Genomic DNA, 23,977 nt, shown 5'->3' with positions numbered 1-23,977 from the left:
GTATCTCAAAACTGAACAACGACAAAAAGTTTACAGCCCACTTAAAACCCTCACTCCTGATTTCCGCTGTTATAGCTGAAGATGAGTGAATGTGGTTGGTGAATAATGATACGATATCTTATACACCCGAACAGGCCATCTCTGCTGTGCAATGAACAGAAACCATCTATGCATAGATGTTATATGAAAACAAAGACTTTTTTAGGGATGATTAAAATGGCAGTCTAATGACCATAAATCACAATTCTAATATATTACCAAACACGCTGTTTCTATTTGGTGTTAAATTTTAAATATCAATGTCATCAGCCTACAGAACCTTATCTCAAAGGTTATGATATTTATGCTTGGCCATCAAGAAATGTTAGACAGACTGTATTTAATGGTGAGCTATATCCTCTCTCTGCCTTATCTAATGCACGGAGAAGAGATCACAGGGTGGTAATTATTTTACAGTCGGTTTTTACAGCCTTGGATCTGTCCTACATCACAGTGATCCACCTGACCATCAAAGACACTGAGAACGAGTCGCCCATGCTATAACATAAAGCATTTACTTTATAACAAATATCCAAGAATTTGCTATCAAATTGCTTGCTCTTGTTAAAACAGGATACATAATAAATGTTATAGAATATATGATAAACATGTACGCTGGACTCTTCCTGTTCATGCACACAGTTTTGTGCAGCACGCTGATGGGTGCATTAGCCATGGTAGGATAAGACACCTTGCTGTGCCCATGCTTTAATATTTGATCAGTGATGTAAGTTATAGTAATTACAGAACATCAACTCCTGCTATACGCACAGCTCTTCCAGTCAAAGGAGGCGGCTGATAATTTACTCAAATATATATATGTATATGTAACGTTCCAGCACACACATGCAACTTTTACTTTAAACACGTAGGCTGTTTCTCTTAAATGCTGTGTGCTCCAGTTCAGCAGGTGTTGGTGTATTTGTCTTTGACATGAGAACAGTTTGTTTTCCCAGGTCAATGACTGTCTCTTATCAATCCTGTAAAGTCCAGCAGGAAATCACACCTGGTGACTGTGGAAAATAGTCTATATAGATGAAGGCTGAACCCTTTAAGTGACGCTTAATTGCTCAGTTTCAGCCTCTAATTAAGATATTGTCTGTCTGTTTGTTTGGGACACGTAGGAATCAGTTTAGATTGAAGGGAAGATCTCCTGGAAGACTATAACTACTTACACGCCGTCCTCTTTTGTGCACTTTAATATATAAAATATGCTACTGCATGCAATAGACGAAGAAGAACAGATACAGCTGCTTGTCTGCACATCTCTGTCTTCCCTTTCCAAATCTTGGTTGCATGCAGCGTGTGTATAATTGAAGAATAAATGCCAACTTCTACGTGTTTTTTGTCACCTGTGTCTACTTTGCCGATGTGGTTCTAATCTACGGGGGGGAAACAAAGAAAAGTTTGCCTTCTCTCAGTTTACTGCCCTTTTATGTGCTCTGTAGTGTGGTGATGACGATAATCATGGAAGCGGCTGCTGATAAGAACAGTTGGGTTTCTGTCAACCTTAGCAGGCTATAAAGTTTAATCAAGAGTTAGCTGTAAAATGATTAATTTTTGTCATAACTCTAAGTAAGATTACAGCAATTAAGGCAGTATAGCCGTCAAGAGTGTTTGCACCTCACACATGTTGGATGTGTAATATAATGAGTGTGTAAGAGGTTGTGTGAGAAAACTACACCTCGACTTCACCTGAAACAGGGTTAAAGATAGAGGACGCAGACATTTAAGGAAGAAGAAGTTCACATTGTTAATCTTTCTTTCCTTTTTACAAAGTTCTCCTACACAGGTTAATCTTTTCTGCTTTCTTTGAGATTTATTGAAGCGTAAATGGTTCTAACAGGAAGCCATGTCTGTGACCTAGTTGTATGCATAAGAAGGACGAGATCAATTAACACCAGAAGAGTTTGTATCCTGCCCCTGTGCTTCTGCAGAGCTCTGGCCAATCACAACAAAGCAGACTGTGTCGTGCGCTTGGGTTCGAGTAATTTTTGCGCTCACTGTCGGAGCGGTGAAGTGTTTTTTACACACAGAGTTCGTGCAGTGGGTCAGAAAAAAGGCATTTCTTCCGTGAGGGGGAATGACAAGCTTAACCCGTGTATCAGGACCTTAGAGAAAATCGAAAGTTCATCAGAAGAGTTTATTTCATTATTGAAGTTTAAGTTCGGGTTTTAAAGACAACAAAAACGCTTCACACGAAATAACATCAACTGTTCAGAGGACACATCTCGAGTCAGAATGACAGCCAACATGGAGAAATCCAAAAACTTTCGAATTGATGCGCTGCTGGCGCACGACGTGGACCAGAGGACGGACACGGACAGTGCGTCCCCCGGGCTGTATCACAGCAGGAGCCCCGGAGACAGCCCTCTGTCGACCGGCGGCTCAGAGACGCCCTCCTCCCCTCATCCAAACTCCTCAAACTCGTCTCCGGCGCAGTCTGAAGTCCTCTCCAAGTCTCATCTCTTCAACCTGTCCCAGTCGGGATTCCCTGGCCTGCATCAGGTGGGTCTCATCGGAATGCACCCAAGCTCTGTGTATCCCGTGGCGGCCCTAGGAGGCCAGCACACCGCCTTCATGTACCCCGGCTTCACGCAGCTGGTCCATCCGTATCCGGAGCAGCTGAAGGGGGTCACCGGGACGCTCCCACTGGAGCCTTGGATCAGAGCCGGGATGATGATGCCCAGACTCAGAGAGTATAACGGTGAGTTTGCGTGTTTGTTTCCACAGATGTGCATTTTTCTCGCCTATAAACTTTATCATTGTTATTTTCGTACATGGTTAGAATTTTTCAACATCTTAATTTTTGAATCAAAGTTTTTGAATATTTAATAAAACTTGTTATAACATTCTTCTGCTTGGTGTTAACATTTAAAAAAATAATTTAATAGTTGCAGTGTTTCTTTGTTGATCACGTATTTGGCTAGTGTGTTAATTTATGTAGAACAACAAAGCACTTCATGTCGGAGTAAATTGATTCTACATTTTTTCTTTAGTTATTGATTGTTTGGTGCACAGCTGCATGTGTTTTTCTCTGAGGTCGTTTGTTGTAAAGATCACTATTACCTGTGTGTTGGTACTGAACGTGCTTTGACATTGAGAAGCTGTAGTTTGAGGACGATTTATGTCATACAAATAACATGCACTGTTTATGGTAAAGGTAACACCTGATACAGACCTACCACTCAGTCAACTGATCACACTTATAATGTTTTCATTAAGGTAATGGACCCCTGTGATAGTTTATTACTCCTCTGCAGCAATCCTGTTATCATGACCCTCCATTAAAGCAATAACTGTTAACCGACAGAAACACAGGTCGGATTTTGTAATATTTCCTTTCCTCCTTAATCCCATTTATAGATTACCTTTGTGTAGGCCGCCATAGGATTTGCTTCCTTACAGGCCTACCAGTCATAACAAGTGAAATATTTCCACTTGCAGAGACAAATTAATATCATTGATATGTCATAAATAATGTGACTGGGCCTGTTTCTGGTTTCTCCTCAGCACCATCTCAGACAGGTTTGTTGGGGAAGTGTCGGAGGCCCAGAACAGCTTTCACCAGTCAGCAGCTGCTGGAACTGGAAAACCAGTTCAAGCTCAACAAGTACCTATCCAGGCCTAAACGGTTTGAAGTGGCCACCTCGCTCATGCTAACAGAGACTCAGGTTAGACTATGCTGACAAAGTTAGTGAATGACCATATAAGCCAACATTGGCTATTTTTTGTGTGTAACATTAACAGCATTTCATATACCAACTTCATTTATTCTCAGTTCAGCCAGCTACATTACTAAATAGTCCAAACTGTGATGATTCCTGCCATTTCCAGGTTAAGATCTGGTTCCAGAACAGGCGGATGAAGTGGAAGAGAAGTCGCAAAACTAGGGAACAAGTAACTCCAAGCAGCCTCGCGGACAGAGAAAGAAGCGGGATGGATTTGAAGAGTATCAAACGTCACGGTGGCTCTCGCACCTTGAGCCTAGAGGATGAGGAGGAGATAGCAGGGGAACATGAGGGTGAGAAAGAGCAGATAAAAGAGCTAAGAGAAAGTTCCTTTGGCTCTGTTGGGTTCACGAGGCATTCAGGAGGAGAAATGGGAAACTACAACTCTTACTCAGAGGAGGAGACTGAGGAGGGAGGCCCAGGAACAAAAACTGGGGCTTTCCCATCATAAACTCATCCATGTTTTTATTATATGTCTTCTTATGCTCATTATAATTAAAATAGTAATGCCATTGCAATCCTGTGCACGAAGACGGTGGAATGAAAACAACGTTTTGTTAAAAGGTTTGCTTGGTTAGTTTGTTTTTTAACAGCCTGGATCATAGTGCTAAACCAACTCCAAACATCTCAGTCTGTTATTAATATTACATGAAATCAGAACTGTTCAATTGTTATGTACCTGAACATTTAATGCTTTAATAGCCAGCTATCCATCCATGAGTTATGACTTCAAAATCAACAAATAATTCAGACTTTTTGAATTTATCTTTATGACTTAAAGCCCACTTCCCCGTCCTGCCACCTGCAATAAACACATTTATCTTTGTACGCACAGACAATGAGACAGACATAAAATAAAACTAATGGTGTCAGTGTGGATGGTAATATTATCCAGGTTTCCTGGTCCGTTACAATACGTGATTTACGTGAACTCAGCTGACGTTTCAGGGCATTATAAACACATAACAAGCACACTGTCGTGTTGCTACTGTATTTTTTTTTTTTAGGAATTTAGTTTGTTTTATGATATTGAATGCTTTCCCTTTGTCTTAGTTTCTTGGAAATGCTTGTATTTAGTTAAAGCCATGGACTCAATGAAATATCTGCATGCCTTGCTTTTCAAGTTTGCCTTCTCATTCCCCTTGTACTCTGTAAAAAATATATAATTTAACAGTTATAGAATTTAATATATTTCCTTTTTTTGCAATGCAGTGTCAGAGTTTTTGTTTGCTTGTTAATAAAAATTTCGAAATTACCTTAAATTCATGTGTTTTCAAGTTTGTTGAAAAAAAAAAAGAGAAACTTTGGATTCTGAATTATAATTAAAGTTCTATAATTTAATAAAGTAGACATAGTGTGGCTGAACCATTTAAAGGATGCTATAACCTCTCTCTAACATATCTCTGCATCCGCGTATTTACATACCGTAAAACTACGTCACGGCGTCACTGCTCCATGGCTCTGGTTACGTCCTCACGTAACAGTTTGTAAATGACCCTTATCAGTCGCCGTAATTTCTTCTGGAGGCTTGTTGCTATGGAAACGACAACGCAACAACTCTGACCCATGTCTGTTCCTGGTGTTCGCGGTATGTTCTTTCTTCTTCGTCTTCATTTTTGAGGCAAATAAAAAGTAGTTGAAGAGTTTGCTCCGCGTGTCGGTAAGGTGAGGTTGTGTTTTTTTAGCCACCAACCAGTTCGTGTTACTGACCGTAAAATGTGTGTCTTAAACGGGAAAGAGCTACGTTACCATTCCCCGTGTTTCCTTCTGTGTCGAGGACTAAGCGTCTTCTTCCTTTACAGCCATGTTAGCGGAGACTCGGGGTCCTGACCCGCTGGTGTCTGCCGCTCCACGGGAGGCCTCCGTCACTGGCAACGATATCAAAGTAAAGTTTGGCATCATTGTTTTTTTTCCTGTTTGAGATCTGTGAGAATAACCCTGTGCTGTGCTCACATTTAGGAAACTGTGTTTGTTTAGTTTTGTTTACTTTATGTCAATAATGTAAACAGTATACAAATAATAATCCAGTAAAAAAAACAGTACAATATCACAAAGTTATCAGTGTTTATTTATCCATCTTCCCTATTGATTTAAACCTCAATAACAGCAGTGAACACATTTCTAACTACACATAATATGTATGCTACATAAGATACAAATTATTCCCGTATTATCTTGTTTTCACAACTCCATAATTGTGCTCCACACAGCAAAGCAAGTAGCAACTAAAAAACTGAAACACTGACTAAAATTCAACATCTTCCTCTCCTATCTGATGAAGATCATATCTTTATACTTCTTTTTGACTAAATTTATGTTTGTTGCAAAAGCCCTTAAATTATGACCTCCTTTTCTCAAAAAACAAACAAACAAAAATATGAATAGTTGCTGGTAATTTTGTTTTTCTCTGGGAATTTGTGCTGAATTTCACTGATCTGTAAATTTCAGTATTTCAAGCTGTACGAATAGTGAAATGGTCCTTATGGCCTGCAATGTGAAAGATCCAAACTGCTTTTTGTTTTTGAAAAATAAAAAGTGAGTGTAATGTACTTGTGTAGTTATTGTCCCAGACCTTTGAACAATAGCTTAAATAAGGTGAACATGGAGTGATGTGAAATCTAAGGCCTGTTCTGCTTTGTTTAGTGCTGCTTGTTGACACTGAAGGATAAATATATTTAACGTGTCCTTTCTAGCTATCTATAATGTCTTTTTCTGTATCAACACCATCTATCTGGATCTTTATATTTGTATTTAATCCATTTAATCCATAAAGTTTATTCACATTTAATCATAATTTGTTCTTATCAAGCCAAATCTTTAATTGAAATATACTGTGTGCAAAAAATGTTCACTGAATGACTTCATCCATTCCTATTGGTCAATGTCAAGTTTGTACAAAAATGTATCATTTTGAAGATATAGTTGCCTTTTCTCAAAGAGACGTTGCTGTATGACTGTTTCAGGTCCACTATAAATGTTAAAGATTGTTTTGAATTTGGAATAAATGTTTTGTTTTTTGTGTTTTTCCAAAACTCACATCTCCTGTAACACCAAACCTGCCAGGATCCAGGGATTCCCCACAGGCAGAGGGTTGGGAAGTGTCAGCGACGAGCACCAAGCCAAAGAAACTGCTTCTTTGGAGTGGAAACGAGACCAGAGCTGGCCTGGGAGGACTGGGACCTGGGCAGAGAATTTACCAAGACATTAGTGTTAAAGAACGTCCACAACAAGCTAAAGAAGCTACACATAAGGTGTTTAATCTGCTCTGTGCAAAGCTAAGCTTTGTTTTATCCCTGCAGATAACACGTCCCTCTCTTCCCTTCACAGGCCTCCTGTGTCCAAGATTTTCTCCACCTTGGCTCCTCACATAGCTGTCATCAGCCCCGGGACTTCCTTCTCCATACAAGTCACCTTTAGACCTCTTCAAAGGGTAACACATGTCAAAATCAGACAGAATACTACTTGATCTTCACTGATTTTGAAATATGAAATGTACTAGTGCTTTCAAATGTAAGGTAGACATGCTTGCATGCTTATGCAGCAGTATCTCTGTAGTCAGTAACCTTACATGATACAAACTGATGTACAGAGAGCAGATAAATATAAAAGTAATTTAACTGTTTCAATAAAATCCTGAGTAGATGATAAACTATTTAAATACAGCAGCTCACTTTGTGCTTTGATGTCTTCTGCTTGTGTACCGCTGTGTGTCTGAGACAGTGTGAGTATGAGGACAGCATTGAATTTCAAGGGAAAGAAGGCAGCTTTCATGTATGCCTCTGTGCCGTCGTTCCCTCTCACACCCTGGAGGTTCCTGAGTCTGTGATGCTCCCACTCTGTGCTGTTGAACACTCCACACACACTGATTTCCCATTAAAAAATGCAAGGTACACCGTTAAGTCTCTGTGTGTATTTCATTTAACCTGTATATGTGTTTTCTATGTTGGGAGGAAATAGAAAATAGAACGCTTGCTTTTATTTTACTTTAATCGCCTCTTTTTTATTTAATCCTGTAGTAAACTCCATACTTACTTCCAGTGGGAGTGTCCTGCACCATTCCAGCTCCGTCCAGAGCAGGGCCTGCTGAAACCTGGTCAGGAGTGTCACACCACAGTGGTCTTCTGGCCACAGGAGGCACTGGTGTACCAGCAGCAGGCTCTCTGCAGGTTTGGAGAGGAGGGCAAGCTCAAGAGCAGCTGCACTGTCCTGCTACAGGGACTAGGTACTGTAACTAGCAAACCAAAGATCTGACCCACAGTGTCAGTGGGTAAGGGTTCGCGTGAGAAACTGTCGTAACTGTCAGCCTCCTCACTATCTCGTTTACTTGTACATCATGACCAAAATATAAAATGATGGGCTTGGCCCACCTCCATAAAGATAACGTTTGCAACATCACACGATGAAAGTAAAATACAAAAGGAGGAATACAAAGTTAGCCTGAATACTGTTTTCCCTGTAAAATTCCACTCTAGGTATTTTTAGATCTACTTCAAATAGTCAAAAGCTGACACATCGGGCTTTCAAGCATCTGTTTTACCTGTGACTTTTTATCTTGCTTTTTTAAGCTAAATATCCACATCTACTGGTGAAAAATGCCAGCAGCAAAGGGGGAGAAGATAATGGTGGCCCACTGGTGGGCTTTGGTCCTGTTGCTGTTGGCAAGAGTTTGCAGAAACACTTTGACATTTTTAACCCGTCTCCGGTGGGTGGTGCACATAGACACGTAAGTGCAAAAGTTCACGCTCAAAGCCTTCTCCCACACATCTTTGCATCCTTTCCTGCAGGTAACGGCGTCTTTTTCTCTGTCACGGCTGCCTGGTGGGGTGCCCTCGTTTGGATCAGAGTTCAGCTGTGATGTCACCCGTGGTAAGGTGGCTCCTGGTGGATCACGGCGAGTTTCAGTCACTTACTCCCCTGCTGTGGTGGATACTGTTTCAGTGGAGTACTTGTCTCTAAACTGTAAAGGCACGCTCAGTGAAAGTCTGCTCAAACTCTCTGGGCGTTGTATTGGTAAGAGGCCCAGACATGAAGGAAAACTCAGTTTCTCTGTAGCTTTAGTAAAGCACATGTAGACTCCCAAGAAATTTGTATTTTCAAATAATAAAAGGAAGATAGTTTATAACCCAGATAATCTCCTTTTGCAGGTCCCAAAGTTGCCTTGTCTTCCTCTGTGGTGGATTTTGAATGTGTTGAAGCAGGAGGATCAGTTGTACGGACGGTGGAGCTCGTTAATACTTCCACTGCTGAGGCTTTCTACCAGTGGGATATTGACTGTAGTGGGAACAGTGTGTTTAGTATCCTACCAGCAAGTGGCGCTGTTCTCCCACATAGCCACACCAGAGTGAAGGCAGCCTACAGGCCCACACAGCCTAATGCACACTACAGGAGAGTGGCATGTCTCGTACTGGACGGGGTAAGACATGTTAAACACAGCACGGAGACAAGCATTTCTACCTATGTGCTTACATAATGTCTCTTTTAGGAGCCGGTGTTTCTTGACCTAATTGGTACCTGCCACTCAGGGCACCAGAAACCTGCCATACTAAAACCTGAACACTTGGTTCTGCACACGCTTCAGCAGGACTGCAGACAGAATTCACCACATGCCACAGCAGCCCTGCGGGGAGGTCATAAAATAGAGTCTGACCAGAAAGGGCTGCACTCCCCTGTGGAGGGGGTATGCTTCCATTTTTACATTTCTGTATTTAAATATCAGCGAAGGCTTAGACTTGCCTCTCTGACTCGTTGTCTGTGTCATTTGCAGCAGTTCATGTCAGCTACTGCCATGGAAGACTTTTACCGGGGCTGCTTGGGGCACACGGATCCTCTCTGTTTGAAATCTTCATTGTCATTGCTACGAGTATCTGTGGCCCCGACTGAACTGCTGTTTAATCACAAGCATACATCCTCTTCATCTCCTTCATCTGCTTTTACGCAGTCGGTCTCTATCACAAACCACACCAGGAGGAAACTCGGGTACGTCTTCGTGTCCTGCAGCGTGGCTTCTTTTGATGACAGGAGACAGTTTTTTTTGTTTTTGTTTTTCTGTCTGAAATCTACCTTTAATATCTGACCGCTGATGCTTATATTTCATGTATTTCCCTTCAAGTCTCATGTGGACTGCCGCCCAAGAGTCTCCATTCTCCATCTCTCCATCATCCTGTGACTTGGCTCCACTTAAGTCCACCTTGTTCAGAGTGACGTACGCACCCAAGCAGCTCAATACTCTGCACGGAGCACAACTTGAGTGCTTTGCATACGATAAGGTATTATTATTTTATACACTGCAGTAAACTGTGCATTACAACAGGCAGCGGTGCTTTTTTGACTTAGTATAACCTGGTCTTAAACAGTCACATGCTTTCAAACCTATGCTGTCAATCATGCGTCTTTGGACTCTGCAGCACAGTCCAGACACAGGTGTGTGTCCGCCTTGGTGTGTGACCATCAGAGTCATTGGCCACTCCTTTCAGCCAGGCAAAGAACACTTCACTCCACGCTTCTCCGTAAATCCTCCTCACGTGGTAAGAACAAAAAAGATGCACTTTCTTCAAATCCCAACTCATGAGGAAAATCTTTAAGATAATAAATGAAATATTCCTTCTTAGAAACAACAAGAAACAACATCTGGAGCTTGCTGAATGATTTTGTTCTACTAGGTGTTTCCAGCCCTCACTGTCATTTCCTATCGGACAGTCCTGCTTCACAATGTTGGAGACTGGCCGCTCACTTTCTGTTTGGAGCGCAGCTCAAACCCTGCCCTGGCAGAATCGGTGTTTCTAGTTCCAAGCTGTGGTTTCATCCAGCCAGGAAATCACCAGATCCTGTCCCTCAGAGCAGTGCCAGCAGAGGATATTTCTCACCAGGGGTTTAAATTACACCTGCAGCTCAATGCATCTAAACTCACAAAGGTGCGGCCCTGCACAAGACCCGTCAGTCAACAGTCACTCACGTTTTTATGTTATTTTTATTTTACTGTCTGTTAACGTCTCTTTCTTCTTCAGGAACTGACAGTTGTCAGTGTGGTGGAAAAGCTGTGTGTGTCTCTGGAAGGAGGCAGCACTTTATATTTCCAGCCAACAGCAGTGGGCTCGCAGGCCCAGCGCACCCATCACATCAGGAACCTGAGCCTGTTGCCAGTGAGGTCGGCTGGCTGATTTGTTTCTGCACTCTTATTCTGGTCGTGTTTTCCGACATTTTTCAGTGTATTGTGTGTAGTCTGGACTTACCTCAGGATCATTAATCTTGTCTACAGCTGGCTTTCTCTGATTTCCTTTCATGATAGATTCCAGTGGAGCATTCCAGAGCCAGACCAGGAGCTTATCTCTGTCAAACCAGATGCTGGTGAACTGCATCCCAATGAGTGCTCTGTGAGAGACTGAGAGAGGAGTGCACACTGCACATTTATGTAGACAATAACTATGGAACTTACTAAAAAAAAGCTTTTTAATTTGTTTATTTTTACTACAGATCCAGACGTGGACGTTCAGTCCGCTGGCAGAGAACGCATACACACTAGAACCTACTCTAACCTACTGGCCTGTCCAGTCACATGGATCCATCAAGTCACACCTCACCCTTGTAGTGGAGGGAGTGGGATCCAGGGGCTGGATAGAGGTGGAACTATTCATGTGTTTGAGTGATTTCAATATGTACACATGCTTGTTTTTGTTTTTTGTGAGTCAGTCATAACCGTATGACTGCCTTCCTTCCCAGGCAGAGAAATCCATCCTTGATGTGGGAGAGACTTTGGTTGGAAGCTGTCGAACTGTTGAGATTCCTGTAGTAAACAAGAGCCCCTGTCCAGTCTCCTTCAGCCTCTCTGTGCAGCAGATACTTCTGGATGATGAACATCACTCTCACTCTGCAGCTCAGCCAAGTGGTATCTCATTTTGTGATACTGTACACGTATACGTTCATCTGCACTCTGTACTTTTGGATTCTACTAGTGAGACTGAATCTGTGTCCTTTTAGCCCTACAGCTGGACTTGGAGAGGGGAACTGTTGCCTCTCACTCCACCATAGTGGTCCGATCCACAATCAGACCGAACAGGCAAGCCGAGTACCTCTGGACCATCACATATACAACTCTAAATACCAGTGGTAGAACACATACACACTCCATACGCTTAAATGTTTAGTGCAATTTAACTCCAAGTCATTATTAAGCAACACTGCCTGTTTTATCCTGCTCTCCCTGGCTGTCTCTCTCCAGGATGTGTGATGTCATCTCCCCAAGCGGTTTGTGAAGTGCGAGCTAGGGGTGTGTTTCCCACCCTGCAGGCGATGGATGCATGGAGCTGTGGCTGTGTGGGTAGACTCAGCAAGACACACATATGGAAACTCTTCTCACTGGACTGTCTTAACGACCAGCTGCTGTCCAACCCGTCCTCTGAAGAACTGACCTTTCAGACTCCCACCAGGCACAGGTCAGCGTCTGAAACAAGCAAAAAAAACTAAACAAAACAGAAACGTAACCCTGGAATAATTAAAGTTTTTTGGTATTTATGGTAATTTTTTGTATTTGAATTATTTTGTATTTGTTATAGAACAGTTTGTAATTCCTGAACGATAAACAGTCATTTTAAACCTGCAGTGTCTGGGTGTGGTGTGTGCACCACCCTGTTGTCTCCATCTGTCTCTAGCCTGCACACAAGTCCTTCCATCTTCACCAAAACCATGCTGGATTTCAACTTTGGTTCGGCTCCTGTTGATTCAGATCCTTCAGACTTGATGTTGATGTTTCACAACCCTGGGTGTATTCCTGTACACTGGTATGTAAATATCATGCCATAAAGTATACTATTATTACAGACCAGTCTGCTCTATACGCCCTGTCATTTTTCATTTTTGTTGTTGAAAGTAGAGCGTATGTGATGGTTTGAAGGTAAATTCTACCATCTACTGATAGTTGTCTTCTTCTTTGATATTAGGGCCTTCTTGTTTCCGGAGGATCAACAGATAGAGTTGGAGTACTGGGCAGTGACGGGAGAGTTCAGTAACACAGAACTGTCCCAAATGAAGGTCTTACTTTTTTGTATCTTTTCTTTATTCCATTTTGCAAGAAAAAAAATATCAATATTATGATAAGACAAAGAAAAAAAAAGTAATGTTTCATGTTATTCACAGGTTCAGGACAACCAATTGTTCAGTGTTTCACCTCGTGCTGGAACTTTGCACCCAGGCCAGAAGAGGGCAGTACACTTCAGCTACAGGTCAGAGATCATGACTGTACATGTCCCATAATCATATACACACTGACTAAAATCTGAAGTGAATTAATTTATTAACCAATGAACTAATAAACTGATACCAAAACATTCAAAACATTGTCGTTCACAGTCACGTCTTTGTTGGGACGGATCACTTTCCTGTTGTGTTCAAGCTCTCATATGGCAGAGAAATCTTGGTGAGGCTTTTAAAAACTTTATATTTACGCAGGTCTGACAGTGCAGTAAAAATAAGTCACCTGACAGTTTTGCTAGTGTCAAAGGTAAACTAGCTTTGTGCTCCTTTTACATTTTTGACCTTTTTTTGTGATGCTATGTCACATTACTGAATGAGGGGCATGACAAACAGATATTTATGAAGTCAAAGAATCCAGTTTTATTTATATAACACCAAATTGCAACAGCAGTCGCTTCATGGCACTTAGAAAAATAAAGACCCCACAGTTATATGGAGAAAACCCAACAATCAAACAACCCCCTACGAGCAAGCACTCGGCATTCTGTAAGAAACATTTTTAACTTGTTCATGTGACAGTTCACATTTTAAGGGATGATGTACTTTCTTTTAACAGCAGCACATTTGCTGCATTCGATTGTTTTCATTGTCTTTGTGTCCATTTCATGTATTCTGTGTGCAGCTGAACTTTCAGGGGGTGACGGTGGAGAGGGATCAGCCATATCTCCACTTTGACTCCCACCAACACTTCTTCACCTCCGTAACTATTGGAGACTGCAGTCCTCCAAAGCAGGTGTGTGTTCTCTGCAAGTGTGTGCAGTGAGAGGATGTTTACAGCCCAACGCTTGGAACGAAAAGATTTGTGGTTGTTTGTTTACCACGCAGGTGTATGAATTACACAATGGTGGGGCAGTGCCAGTGTGCTATGAAGTGGACAAAGCTGTGTTGTCACAGCTTCAAGCTGTCAACTTTGACCATCCAGTGCTGCGCTGCCTCAATCCACAAGGAGAAATTCCTCCAGGGAAAACTGCAAAGCTGGAATGGATCTTCTCACCGTTAGAGGCTAAGACGTATCACGTACGACATCATACTCTGCACATCTTACCCTGTCGTCAGGATATTTACACAACCCGATTCCAGAGAAGTTGGGATGCTGTTTAAAAATGTAAATAAAAACAGAATGAATTGGTTTCATATATACATGTATGTATTTAATTTAGACTTTATGAGATTCTGTTTTTATTTACATTTTGCCTTTTTTGGAACTGGGTTTGAATTGTGTTTTGTACTTCACCAGCTGGCATTGTTATCATTTAGGTAATAATCATTTAGAAATCAAGAGGAATTAGAATGATAACAGATCAATAACGATAAACACACTCTGTCGTTTCTGTATCCCCAGCTAGATGTTTCTATCCACATCGGAGGTAGTGACTCAGCGGTCATGAGGTTTGAGGGACGTGGGCTTAGCAGCCTTACACAAGACTCCTCAAACCACTGTAACAGCAGTGATTGTCAAGCTTTTGTACCCAGTGTTACGAGGGTGCCCTTCCCGGGACAGGTGAGACTACATTCATTTTAATCTTTTTTGTGTATCATTCAAATATTATTTTTATTGAATTCTAACATGTTTGCTTTATGTAGGTGTTGTTCCTGTCTGAGGACAGCATCTTTCTAGGTGACATCCCTGTGTGCTCACAGTCTTCAAGAATCTTCTTCCTCACGAATGTGTCTTGCGCAGACACTGCCCACTATGAATGGGACCTGCCCCAACACACCAACCAGCAGGAAGAGGAAGGTGCAAAGGTAGCCGCAGTTTGGTTAGATTTTGAGGAAAAACATAGATCCGCCCTCTTTGTGTGGCTCTGTTTGACTGTCACGGATCACACAAACATGACTTGTATTCATTGTTGTACAAGCCATTATTTTATTCTCTTTCTCACGTTGATGAGCTTTGATGTGCTGTGTCAGGTTGTGCAGATCCACCCAGACCGAGGTCGTCTTTGTCCGGGGGAGTGTGCCCTTTGTGTCCTCACCTTCACTTCTACTGATTACCCCACAGTTCATCAGCTGGATGTCATCTGTCAGGTAACACAGCCGCATCATCGTAAAGTTTAGGTTTTGTTACAGGTGGCATAAAGGCCCAGTTCACACCACTGAGTCAGTACAATGAGGTCTTTGTCATGTTCCACAAACCATTTCTGTACAGAAACTGCAGTGTGGTGCATTATTGTTGTTTGCAGCAATGCTTACTGTTGCCCTAGGAAAGTCACAGGCCACCTTACCCACGCAGGGTCAGATGCATCTTCTCAGGGTTCTGTGCTTGGACCTCTCCTCTTTCCTTTATACATGTTACCCCTGCCACGTGTCACCTGCAGGCACGTTATGCAGACGACATGCAGCTCTATTTTCTTTTAACCCCACTGACATTCGTAAACTCAAAGCTTTGCCTGCTTTGATGCTGGAAGGAATAGAACATACTGCAGCTAAAATAAGTACAACAACAGAGCTCCTGTCTGTAAAGTTAATATGGTCAAAACCTCAGGGTCCTTTTTGAAACCACCTCAGCAGGATTAAACATCTCACTTCAGACATCCAGTCTTGTTTTATGCAGCTCAGTTTTACCTAAAAGAAATGTTTTAAAAACATTTTATCCTTGTTCATCTTCTGTATTGTGTTATAAATCAAGTTTTTTGTTATTATTTGTATCATTTCCTTGAATTGTTGCGTCCTTTTCCTCTCTTCTCTAGGTTACTCTGGAAGCTGAACGTACTCGGTATAACGATGCTTTGCAGCACTGGGAAGAAGAAAGAAAAAGACAAAAAAACGAATTTATAATCACGGACAAAAACATCACAGAGAGCCAAAGAGTTCTGATCGATGAGGTCTGACTTCAAAGACAAATTATTACATTTTTTAAAATCATGTAGAAATCAAAAGTATTTCACTCCTTGTCTCGTCACAGACACTCCCAGCAGTTCCTGTAAGAAAAGGTCCGCCACTCAGAAAATATAAGGTTGTCTCTGTGATTTTATTATTAAAATAATTACGAGACTATAAAAGAACATGAAGCTTTTATTTTGACTTCACGTTTGTGTCTTCTCTTTCCACTCTAGACCCTTCCTCCCATCTGTGCCAGTGGTGTGTTTGAAGCAGCCAGTGCAGGCACTAAGCTAAGAACAGCCGAGCTGCGGGAACAGCGACAGATAGCAAAAGTATGGAGGCGCCCCGACCCCCCCAGACCTGCTCTGCTGTATCTCAGGCTCACAGCACACTCCCATGACCTTATAGAGTACCTAAAGAACTGTCCTGATTACTTTAATAAGCATTATAGGTAAATCAGATACAGAATATGTTCAGTCCTTCATCCCTGAGCTTAACTATAGATGCTGAAGCGATGACATGTCATTTCTCCTGCTGTTATTAGAAGCCTTCAGTCAGTTCAGATGCATCATCCTGAACCCACCGTCTCTACTGGGCTTCCTGCTCCAGCACACAGCCCCGACAAAGAGATCCTCTTCCACATACTCAGCTGTCTGCTACGGTACCGCACGTGTAGAGTAGACAGCCTGTCTTATGCATTTATTCTAATTTATAGATCGGTGATATTTAAGATGACAGCACTGTGAAAATCAATTATGCATGTTCTTCGTATTTCAGCGACATACTTGATGACTCTGCCTTCATCCAGCGTCTGATTTCTTCGGCCTCCAAGCCCGACCCCTACCGGCCCGCGGGATCATCCTCTCCTGACAGATCATCGTTTCCATCCTCCTCCTGTCAGTGTTTGTGTCCCAGCTTTTCTCCCCCCGCCAGACCGCAGACTCGGGTTCTGAGCAGGGCAGCGGGCAGCGAGGAGAGTGCAGGGTGCTCAGGAAACACGCCCCACACACGCGAACATGTGTCTGCTTTCATGAGTGAACTTGTTTTGATGAACACCCTCCAGAACCTGATGATGGAAGCTGTCAGAGGAGAGCTCGTCCTCACGGCGTGCCCCCGCTCTAATATCTTGCCACCTGTTAGTACCAGGTGAGTACAGACACACTCACATTAGCCTTCGCAGCGTTTCCTCTTTCTTTAGTTTGTTGCATGAGTCAGAAATGGACTCTAATTATTTGACGCATTGTTTGCTCCATTAGGAGGAGGACGCCCAAACCCCCGACCGGGGAGGAGAAAACTCATCTCTGACACGAATACGATGCTGAGCGACTACATGTGTCGTCAACAGTTGTGTATTATTTACATCTCGTGTGAATTTTATTCTGAAATCTTGATCATCTTCAGTCTGTGAGGCATTCTTGTTCTTCCCTATAAAAAGTCAAAATAACACACAGAAGCTAAGGACGAAGGTTAGAGCTGTACCGAGTGCCATTTAATATTTCTCTTACTGTTATTCACATAAATAGTAAATATAATTTTCAACAATAAATTAATAGCAGAATAGAAAATGGCTTTAAATATACATATTACCAAGAAAGGCTGGCAATAAAGGGAATTATTACCCTACCCCAGCTGGCAGCAGATGCTCCACAGCATCTCAAATATTACTTATAGGTTCTAACAATGTTTGAGAAAATCTTTTAATGGAAAGGATGTGTATAATTTAAGGCAAACGTTTGTTATATGAGAACAGTAAAGAAACATTTTTTGAATAAATCCTCTAATCCAACATTCTGACATCGTGTCGGGATGTATGAGAGTTACAGATTACAGATTACTCCCCGTCAGTCTATCCATCCTTGAAAACACTTAGACTGCCAGCAAATTCAGCTGTTGTGTTCACGATCCTCAGGTTTTGGAACTGGCCTCTTGGTATCGTTGGTACCCCGAGCACATTATAAGCTGGTTTGTCTCACTGTGGATTTTTGGTTTAACTGGTTCGCTGCTTGATTGTTAAACTTGGATACAGCAGGAAAGATCTTGTCGTGGAGATAGCGGATCTGTTCCTCTTCAGTTTGCAGTTTCTCAAACTCAAAGTAAGGGATCTGTTAAATACAGATCAGCTTTGATATTTTTGACCAACATAATAAATATAAAACTTTAAAGATATGATGTTAACATGCCAAAAAGAGAATTTAACAGTTCATTTCAATGAGCAACAATAACATTGATTTAAGTTGAGAGTTCATTTCTGTAAGTGTGGAGTCCACTGAAAACAAACCCACTTATACAAACGGCTCCATCTGTTAGGTCCTCTCAGTTTACAAAGAAGAAACTTCTAACTACTAAACAAAATAAGTTTCACGGGTATCTTCTGGGTTTTTCACACTTACCTCCACCAGCTCCATGCCCATCCTCTGCAGGTGTCGTCTCTTTGTGACTTCCTTCCCCAGCAGGTGTCGTGTGTTGGTGCAGAAACGGTTTGGATCATCCAAACACAAGACAACTCTACACGCGCACAACACATGAAGAAAAGCTTAATTACTCACTTAATTGTCGTTTTAAACAAAACAGGGCTTCACATTTTCAGCTGATTCAAAATCTAAAGCATGTTTAAGCCTCACAGGTTGGAGGCACATTTTCTTACAATTTATTTGAAATTTGTTGAAACGCTGAGAGTCACATCAGTTCTTACCTCTTGTAAGTGTGATCCCACTGAGACGGAGGCAGAACAAATCCACTCTCATCCAGGCAAATCTCCACATCTTAACAAAAAGGAAGAAATGGAAAAAACGAACTTCTCGTCACAACACGATCTATCCCAGCACACAGGTAATACACTCACGGGCTACTTTGTTAGGTACAGCTCTTATCTCACATATCTAATCAGCCAATCACATGGTAGCACCTCAGTGCTTTCAGGCTTACAGACAACTGCTGAACTTCAAACACACCAAAACTGGACATGAGTTTCTGCTACAACATCCAGATACATATTTGAGTATAGAACATGAAAGCATAGATCCGTCCTGCCTTTTATCAACTGTTCAGCCTGCTGGTGGCGGTGTAGTGGTGTGGGGTGTGTTTAAGTACCAACTGAACATCGTTTAAATGCCACAGCTTAGCCGAGCATTGTTGCTGACCTTGTCCATCCATTTATGACCACAGTGTACTATCTCCTAATGGCTGCTTCCAGCAGGAGACAAGATACAAAGCTCAAATCATCTCAGACACGTTGATGAGTTCACTTTACTAAAAAGGCTTCCACAGTGTAACAGAGAGCCTTTGGGATGTGACAGATTGGGAGATTTGCATCAAGGACGTGCAGCTGACAAATGTGAGCACCACACAGCTGCTGAACATGTCGACCAAAATCTCTGAGGAAACTTTCCAGCACCTTGTTGAATCTTTGAAGGCACGAGGGGGGCCAACCCAGACTGTGCCTAACAAAATGTCCAGTGAGTGTGTAATAAGCATGAAAGTCAAATACCTGAACTCCAGGTACTGTGATGATGTGTCACGTGTCCTGTTGTAGCTTACCTATAGTGTATCCACCACGAATCATTCTGGTGGAGTAAAATGTGCCCCCCAGCAGCTGTGCTAGAGGAGCTTTGACCTGTTTGTATAAAAGATGTTCCATTGGCGTCTCAAAGGCCTGGCCTGCTGAGGAAAACCTCTTCACGCGAAGAAAGAAGGGCAGTCTGGGACCCTGCCGAGGAGAGCAGTAAAGACGAATCGCTCCTGTTATCGAGGAGCCAACGCGTTCTTTTTGTTTTTGAGTTAAATGAAGCGTTGTGGTTATAATTCACCTCTGACAGTCAGAACTCATGTTTACATTATGAAAAATTATAACCCTGTTTACAGATTCTCACCCAGTAGTATGTGCACTCTAACATGGTGGAGAGGTGGAGCTGTGTCAGCTGCCCCAGTGTGTTTTTGTCCAGTGGCTCCCCCTGTGCTGCAGGACACGGAGAGCTTACATCAGAGACACTGCGTAGCCTTGTGGGTAAATACATAGTTGTTTCTATTTGCTAATGCTTTTTGACAGCTAGCAGAGAAACTAAGATCCATCCATTTTCTTCTACTTGTCTGATTCAAAGCTGGGCTGGAGCCTATCCCAGCGTGCATTAACCATTAACACCTACAGCCAATTGAGAATGAACCTAACAGGCATCAGGTGGTTCAGACTGTGGGAGGAAGCCAGAGAGCAGAAACTCCACAGACACAGTGAGAACATACAAACTCTGCTGTGAGCTGACGGTGTAACCATCGCACCACCCAGCTGACACCTAACAGATACTTCTGCACTAAAATAAAGTGACAGCAACAAGTGAAAATGTTAGATTAAGGAAACAGAAGAGTGTTTCTCAGCCAGAGTTTTAAGCAGCAAATAACAGACATCATTCATCTGAATCCCTCTCAGACAGGAAATATGGGAACACCCAAAAATGAACAGTGACAGATTTTTTCCTCTCCTCCTGCTTTTCACAGTCTGAAATAAAAGCGCGTACCTTGCAGCTTCTGTAGAAAGTGTGGGCTGAATACTTTGGTCATGTAGTTGAGAGGGAAGCGTTCCAGGTGGATGCAGGCGTGCATCACATCAACCAGCGAGCGAGGCTGGAACTGTGAAAACCTCTCTGACAAGATGCTCTCCAGCTTTTTAAACATCTGGCTGGAGCACTGATGAGGAACAGAACAGTGACACATTACAGCAGATTTGTAATAAATATGCAAAACATATGATCTGTTTATGAACTCTGAGGATATGAGAAAACCTTCACCTGTGGCAGGTAGTTGAGTCTACCCATCGCAACAATTTGTTTGGCTATCTGAAGGGTGGTGTGCTTCTCAGCCTGGCGTACAAAGTTTTCAGCCACAGCCTCAAAGAGTGGCTCAGAACGGCACCTCATCTGCACACAATACTCCATGATGGCACCGATCAGCTCTGGATCGCACTTCTCCAGCCTCCCTGAGACAGAATGAAAACGTATTTTTTATTTTTTAATACACAAATAGTGAAATCTGATCAGAACAGTCACGCACTGATTTAAGTCTATAATAAAACTATAAAAAACACACCTGGCAAGTGTTTCTCCATAGCAGCCACGAGCTCTCCATCATGCTGTTCCAGAGTCATTAAAGCAGTGAGTACTTTCATGATTTCATCATCATGAAAAGCTTTAAAGACCCGCGATGCCCTGTGACTCAGCCTCAGCACCAGGGAAACAGCCTGTGAAACAAGTATTAGATGTTCTCACATCACTTCGTGTAAAAGCATTAAATATTATTATTATTATTATTGTGGTTCCTAAATGACAGACATTAAAATTTGTGGATGTTTAAGTGACAGCTGGTTTGTCATCACAAATCAAAGACAATCAAGGACGATGCTGCTGCTGTGTCTACCTGTGTCTGCTGTAACTTCAACAAGGACTGCAGAATATCATTGACTTGACCGGCTTTCAGGCGGTGGACCAGCCTTCGTGTGTCTGTGTGCAAAGCAGACAGGATTCGGGTCTGCTGCTGGCTGGCAGGCTCACAAAGCTGCGTCAGCAGGGAGTAGACCATGACAGCCTCACTGGGAGAGACGACATCCTCCTCCACAGCAGCGCACACACAGTCCAACACCTCTGTCAGCACGCGTGACCGGCGGCCTTCCAGGGCGCACACCACCTCACCCAGGCGGCAGAGTTGTGCCACCCCGATGTCCCTGTTGGAGAGCAGCTCCAGGCACTCATTCATCAGTGTGAGGACTGGAGGGCTGTGGGCTTCCAGGCCAAACTCAACACATGCTCCAAGTAAAGAGGCCAGTCCCTCTGCCCTGTCGCTGCGGGGGAAAGCTTCCAGCCTGGAGCACAGTTCAGCGATGACATCCTCTTCAAACAGAGATTGAATATCGAAGAGAGCAGCTGCTTTACTCTGTGGTTTGGTATATGGGATGTACGGAGAGAGGGCTGCTCCTGGTGCCTTTTGAGGTGCTTTGCGTCTTCCAGTCCGGTCCCAGCTCGGTCCCGTATCTCTTTTCCTCAGTAGTGGAACCGCAGCTTCGCTCATCAGCTTCACGTCTGTGCCGCGCGTAATTTGGAGAAATCGCGCTGAGTTGCTGCCAAACTCCACACTTGTGCGTTTTCGCACTGAACCACAATTTAGAGGAAAAGGTGAGGCCGCCCTGACAGAGGCCAAGAGACACACCAAGTACTTCATTTCCCCCCGAAAGATCCTGAGTCAGAAAACCAAAGAAACCCCTCTGTCAGTACAGATGACAACTTTGACACTCAACACAAAGTCATTATTGACCTGACGGGCGAATCTACTGACGGGAAAAACATCAGCGCAAACTCTCAGAGCTACTGCAGAAAAACAGCAAAGTCAAAAGTTTTCAAAGAGTCATAAAAATGTGCTCACTCTGCTGTGAAACGTGTTACAGAAATGAAATCCCTCCTGCTTTCTGTCTGATTGCTGATTACTGATTACATACCGTCAGTCAGGACTACAGGCTGCTCCTGCTGCACGTTACAGAACTCCCCTTCAGTGTTTGGTAATGAGGTTGTGTAAGGTGCCATGTCTTTGCGTGTGCTGCCACACCGTGGTCACACCATGTACTGCATGCTGACTGTACGGTACATACTCATACCGCCGGGCTAGTGGAAATCTGGCGGGGGGACGTCCTCCCACGGGAAATTCATGAGCTGTGGCTGGCCGTCTACCCGTGGACACGTCCCAACCTGTCAGAAGATTTTATTCTCATATTTAACAACTGACCAACAATTCTGTGTCTGCTTGGAATCACGTGTTAGTGTTGTTTCCTATAAACGTTTTTTGAAGTCTGAGATCCGTTAAAAGGTCTTACTGACGTTCCGAAATTCTTCACAGTCTTAAAGAAAATGACAAATTCACTTAAATTCACGGGGTGAATAAAATGTGAGATTCTGGTCTTAGACTTTTAGTTCCTCTGACATCTTGAATTATTTCTAATTTAGAAAATGCTTAAAATAACTGACTTTGGCCCAAACTTACAAGCCTTTGATACATGTTACTTATTGTTAGAAATTATGGCAATTTTATTTACACACACACACACACACACACACACACACACACACACACACACACACACACACACACACACACACACACACACACACACACAAAATTATGACCTCAGGTCAGAGCAGCGTTCAGGGCCAGGGTGAAAGCGCCCCCAGGACACAGATCTAATTCTGGGGTCAGTTAAGAGGTCCACAGCTGATGACCTGAGAGGTGTGACTGGGTTATAGACACTGAGCAAGTTAGCGAGGTGCTGGAAGCCAAACCACTGAGAGCTTTACGACCTAATAGAAGGATTTTAAAAGTAATTGTGCGTCGAGCTGGGAGCCAAAGAAGTGACTTATTTACTGCAGTACTGTGGTCACATGTCTGTGTAGGTGTGAGGACTCTGGCTGCTGCAGGTGATTTGGATCATCCAGCAAACAGAGTCAGCTGTTTAGGTCAGGATGCGTGGGTCAGTCTAAGATGACATCATAAGTTCAGTTTCTCCCTGAGCACGATTCATACAGTTGTGTTTCTATTCGCTGATGCACAGATATAACACGCACTGTGTAGCGTGTTATATCTAACACAGTGGAAGCTGTCTGATGATCATCTTGGGGAAAGATTACTGTTATTTTACTCTGTGAGATTTAACAAATAAAGTGTTATTAGGCTCAGATACCAGGGTGTGTTTTTTTTTTTTTTTTTTTACAACAGTGGCCCTTACTAGGGTGACCATAGTTTGATTTAGAAAAAAGAGGACACTTGGCTCAGTCATGAAGAACTTTAATAATACTGTTTGCTTAAAGAAATATTAACACATTTAAACGATGCCTTCTCTGTGCGGTTAATGAATGGTGAAACAAAAATGTCATATAGGCTTTTACAAGTCAACAAGGGCACACAAAAAAAAAACAACTCAAACACCTCTGGAATTAAATAATGGTACAGAAATAAGGCTTCATCCTCTTTATAAGAAAAATTACCGGAACCGTACGAGGGAAATTTATTTTTGCAGTTTATCTGAAAAGCTCCACTTGCGCTTTGACGACTTTTAAACATCATCAGGTGCGCGCTGTCTGTCCGGTCTGTGAGTCTGTGAGGGATCAGAA

General features: G+C 42.6%; 3 protein-coding genes across 4 annotated transcripts; 2 read left to right on the top strand and 1 right to left on the bottom strand.

Annotated features, from left to right (window-relative positions):
- The first annotated feature begins 2,275 nt into the window (after positions 1-2,275).
- LOC102780030 (motor neuron and pancreas homeobox 1-like) lies at positions 2,276-4,831 on the top strand. Its single transcript, XM_006793731.3, has 3 exons — positions 2,276-2,746; positions 3,553-3,713; positions 3,877-4,831. The coding sequence occupies exons 1-3, from the start codon at positions 2,281-2,283 to the stop codon at positions 4,219-4,221; spliced, it is 972 nt and encodes a 323-aa protein (XP_006793794.3). The 5' UTR covers positions 2,276-2,280; the 3' UTR covers positions 4,222-4,831.
- Positions 4,832-5,266: 435 nt separating this feature from the next.
- On the top strand, positions 5,267-17,652 carry cfap65 (cilia and flagella associated protein 65). 2 transcript variants are annotated; one of them, XM_006793652.3, is made up of 35 exons: positions 5,267-5,358; positions 5,573-5,655; positions 6,834-7,021; positions 7,098-7,200; positions 7,491-7,657; positions 7,787-7,992; positions 8,336-8,472; positions 8,555-8,780; positions 8,915-9,183; positions 9,253-9,447; positions 9,535-9,746; positions 9,880-10,036; positions 10,175-10,294; positions 10,430-10,681; positions 10,775-10,914; positions 11,056-11,140; positions 11,241-11,387; positions 11,487-11,652; positions 11,745-11,873; positions 11,986-12,199; positions 12,416-12,544; positions 12,704-12,794; positions 12,900-12,985; positions 13,113-13,179; positions 13,639-13,749; positions 13,842-14,033; positions 14,359-14,517; positions 14,601-14,762; positions 14,928-15,044; positions 15,707-15,841; positions 15,922-15,972; positions 16,073-16,290; positions 16,384-16,500; positions 16,617-16,985; positions 17,096-17,652. In XM_006793652.3, the coding sequence occupies exons 1-35, from the start codon at positions 5,337-5,339 to the stop codon at positions 17,142-17,144; spliced, it is 5,271 nt and encodes a 1,756-aa protein (XP_006793715.2). In that variant the 5' UTR covers positions 5,267-5,336; the 3' UTR covers positions 17,145-17,652. The 2 variants fall into 2 exon arrangements, with proteins under 2 accessions (XP_006793715.2, XP_035764892.2); XM_035908999.2 differs by having other exon boundaries at positions 5,316-5,435.
- LOC102783128 (FAST kinase domain-containing protein 3, mitochondrial-like) lies at positions 17,241-22,045 on the bottom strand. Its single transcript, XM_087829864.1, has 9 exons — positions 21,243-22,045; positions 20,916-21,066; positions 20,618-20,805; positions 20,348-20,516; positions 19,709-19,794; positions 19,377-19,545; positions 18,532-18,601; positions 18,230-18,344; positions 17,241-17,941 (listed from the first exon to the last, which is right to left on the bottom strand). Exons 1-9 carry the CDS (start codon positions 22,038-22,040, stop codon positions 17,792-17,794), a joined length of 1,896 nt encoding a protein of 631 aa, XP_087685990.1. The 5' UTR covers positions 22,041-22,045; the 3' UTR covers positions 17,241-17,791.
- Between the last annotated feature and the right edge of the window lie 1,932 nt (positions 22,046-23,977).

The sequence above is a fragment of the Neolamprologus brichardi genome, chromosome 16 (assembly GCF_056152115.1).
Source record: "Neolamprologus brichardi isolate AB-2024 chromosome 16, ASM5615211v1, whole genome shotgun sequence".
Lineage (NCBI taxonomy): Eukaryota > Metazoa > Chordata > Actinopteri > Cichliformes > Cichlidae > Neolamprologus > Neolamprologus brichardi.
Note: the sequence above shows the minus strand (reverse complement) of the source record. Positions and strands in the feature narration are given on the sequence as shown.

What these genes read in the sequence shown, in the direction of transcription:
- LOC102780030 (XM_006793731.3), top strand. Translation starts at nt 2,281, where the DNA reads ATGACAGCCAACATGGAGAAATCCAAAAACTTTCGAATTGATGCGCTG. An exon ending in CAGACTCAGAGAGTATAACG is followed by an intron (nt 2,747 to 3,552) that starts GTGAGTTTGCGT and finishes GTTTCTCCTCAG; the next exon opens with CACCATCTCAGACAGGTTTG. An exon ending in TCATGCTAACAGAGACTCAG is followed by an intron (nt 3,714 to 3,876) that starts GTTAGACTATGC and finishes TGCCATTTCCAG; the next exon opens with GTTAAGATCTGGTTCCAGAA.
- cfap65 (XM_006793652.3), top strand. Translation starts at nt 5,337, where the DNA reads ATGTCTGTTCCTGGTGTTCGCG. An exon ending in TTCCCATTAAAAAATGCAAG is followed by an intron (nt 7,658 to 7,786) that starts GTACACCGTTAA and finishes TTAATCCTGTAG; the next exon opens with TAAACTCCATACTTACTTCC. An exon ending in TACAACTCTAAATACCAGTG is followed by an intron (nt 11,874 to 11,985) that starts GTAGAACACATA and finishes GTCTCTCTCCAG; the next exon opens with GATGTGTGATGTCATCTCCC.
- LOC102783128 (XM_087829864.1), bottom strand. Translation starts at nt 22,040, where the DNA reads ATGAAGTACTTGGTGTGTCTCTTGGCCTCTGTCAGGGCGGCCTCACCT. An exon ending in TGAAGTTACAGCAGACACAG is followed by an intron (nt 21,067 to 21,242) that starts GTAGACACAGCA and finishes CTTGTTTCACAG; the next exon opens with GCTGTTTCCCTGGTGCTGAG. An exon ending in CTTTCTACAGAAGCTGCAAG is followed by an intron (nt 19,795 to 20,347) that starts GTACGCGCTTTT and finishes CGTGTCCTGCAG; the next exon opens with CACAGGGGGAGCCACTGGAC.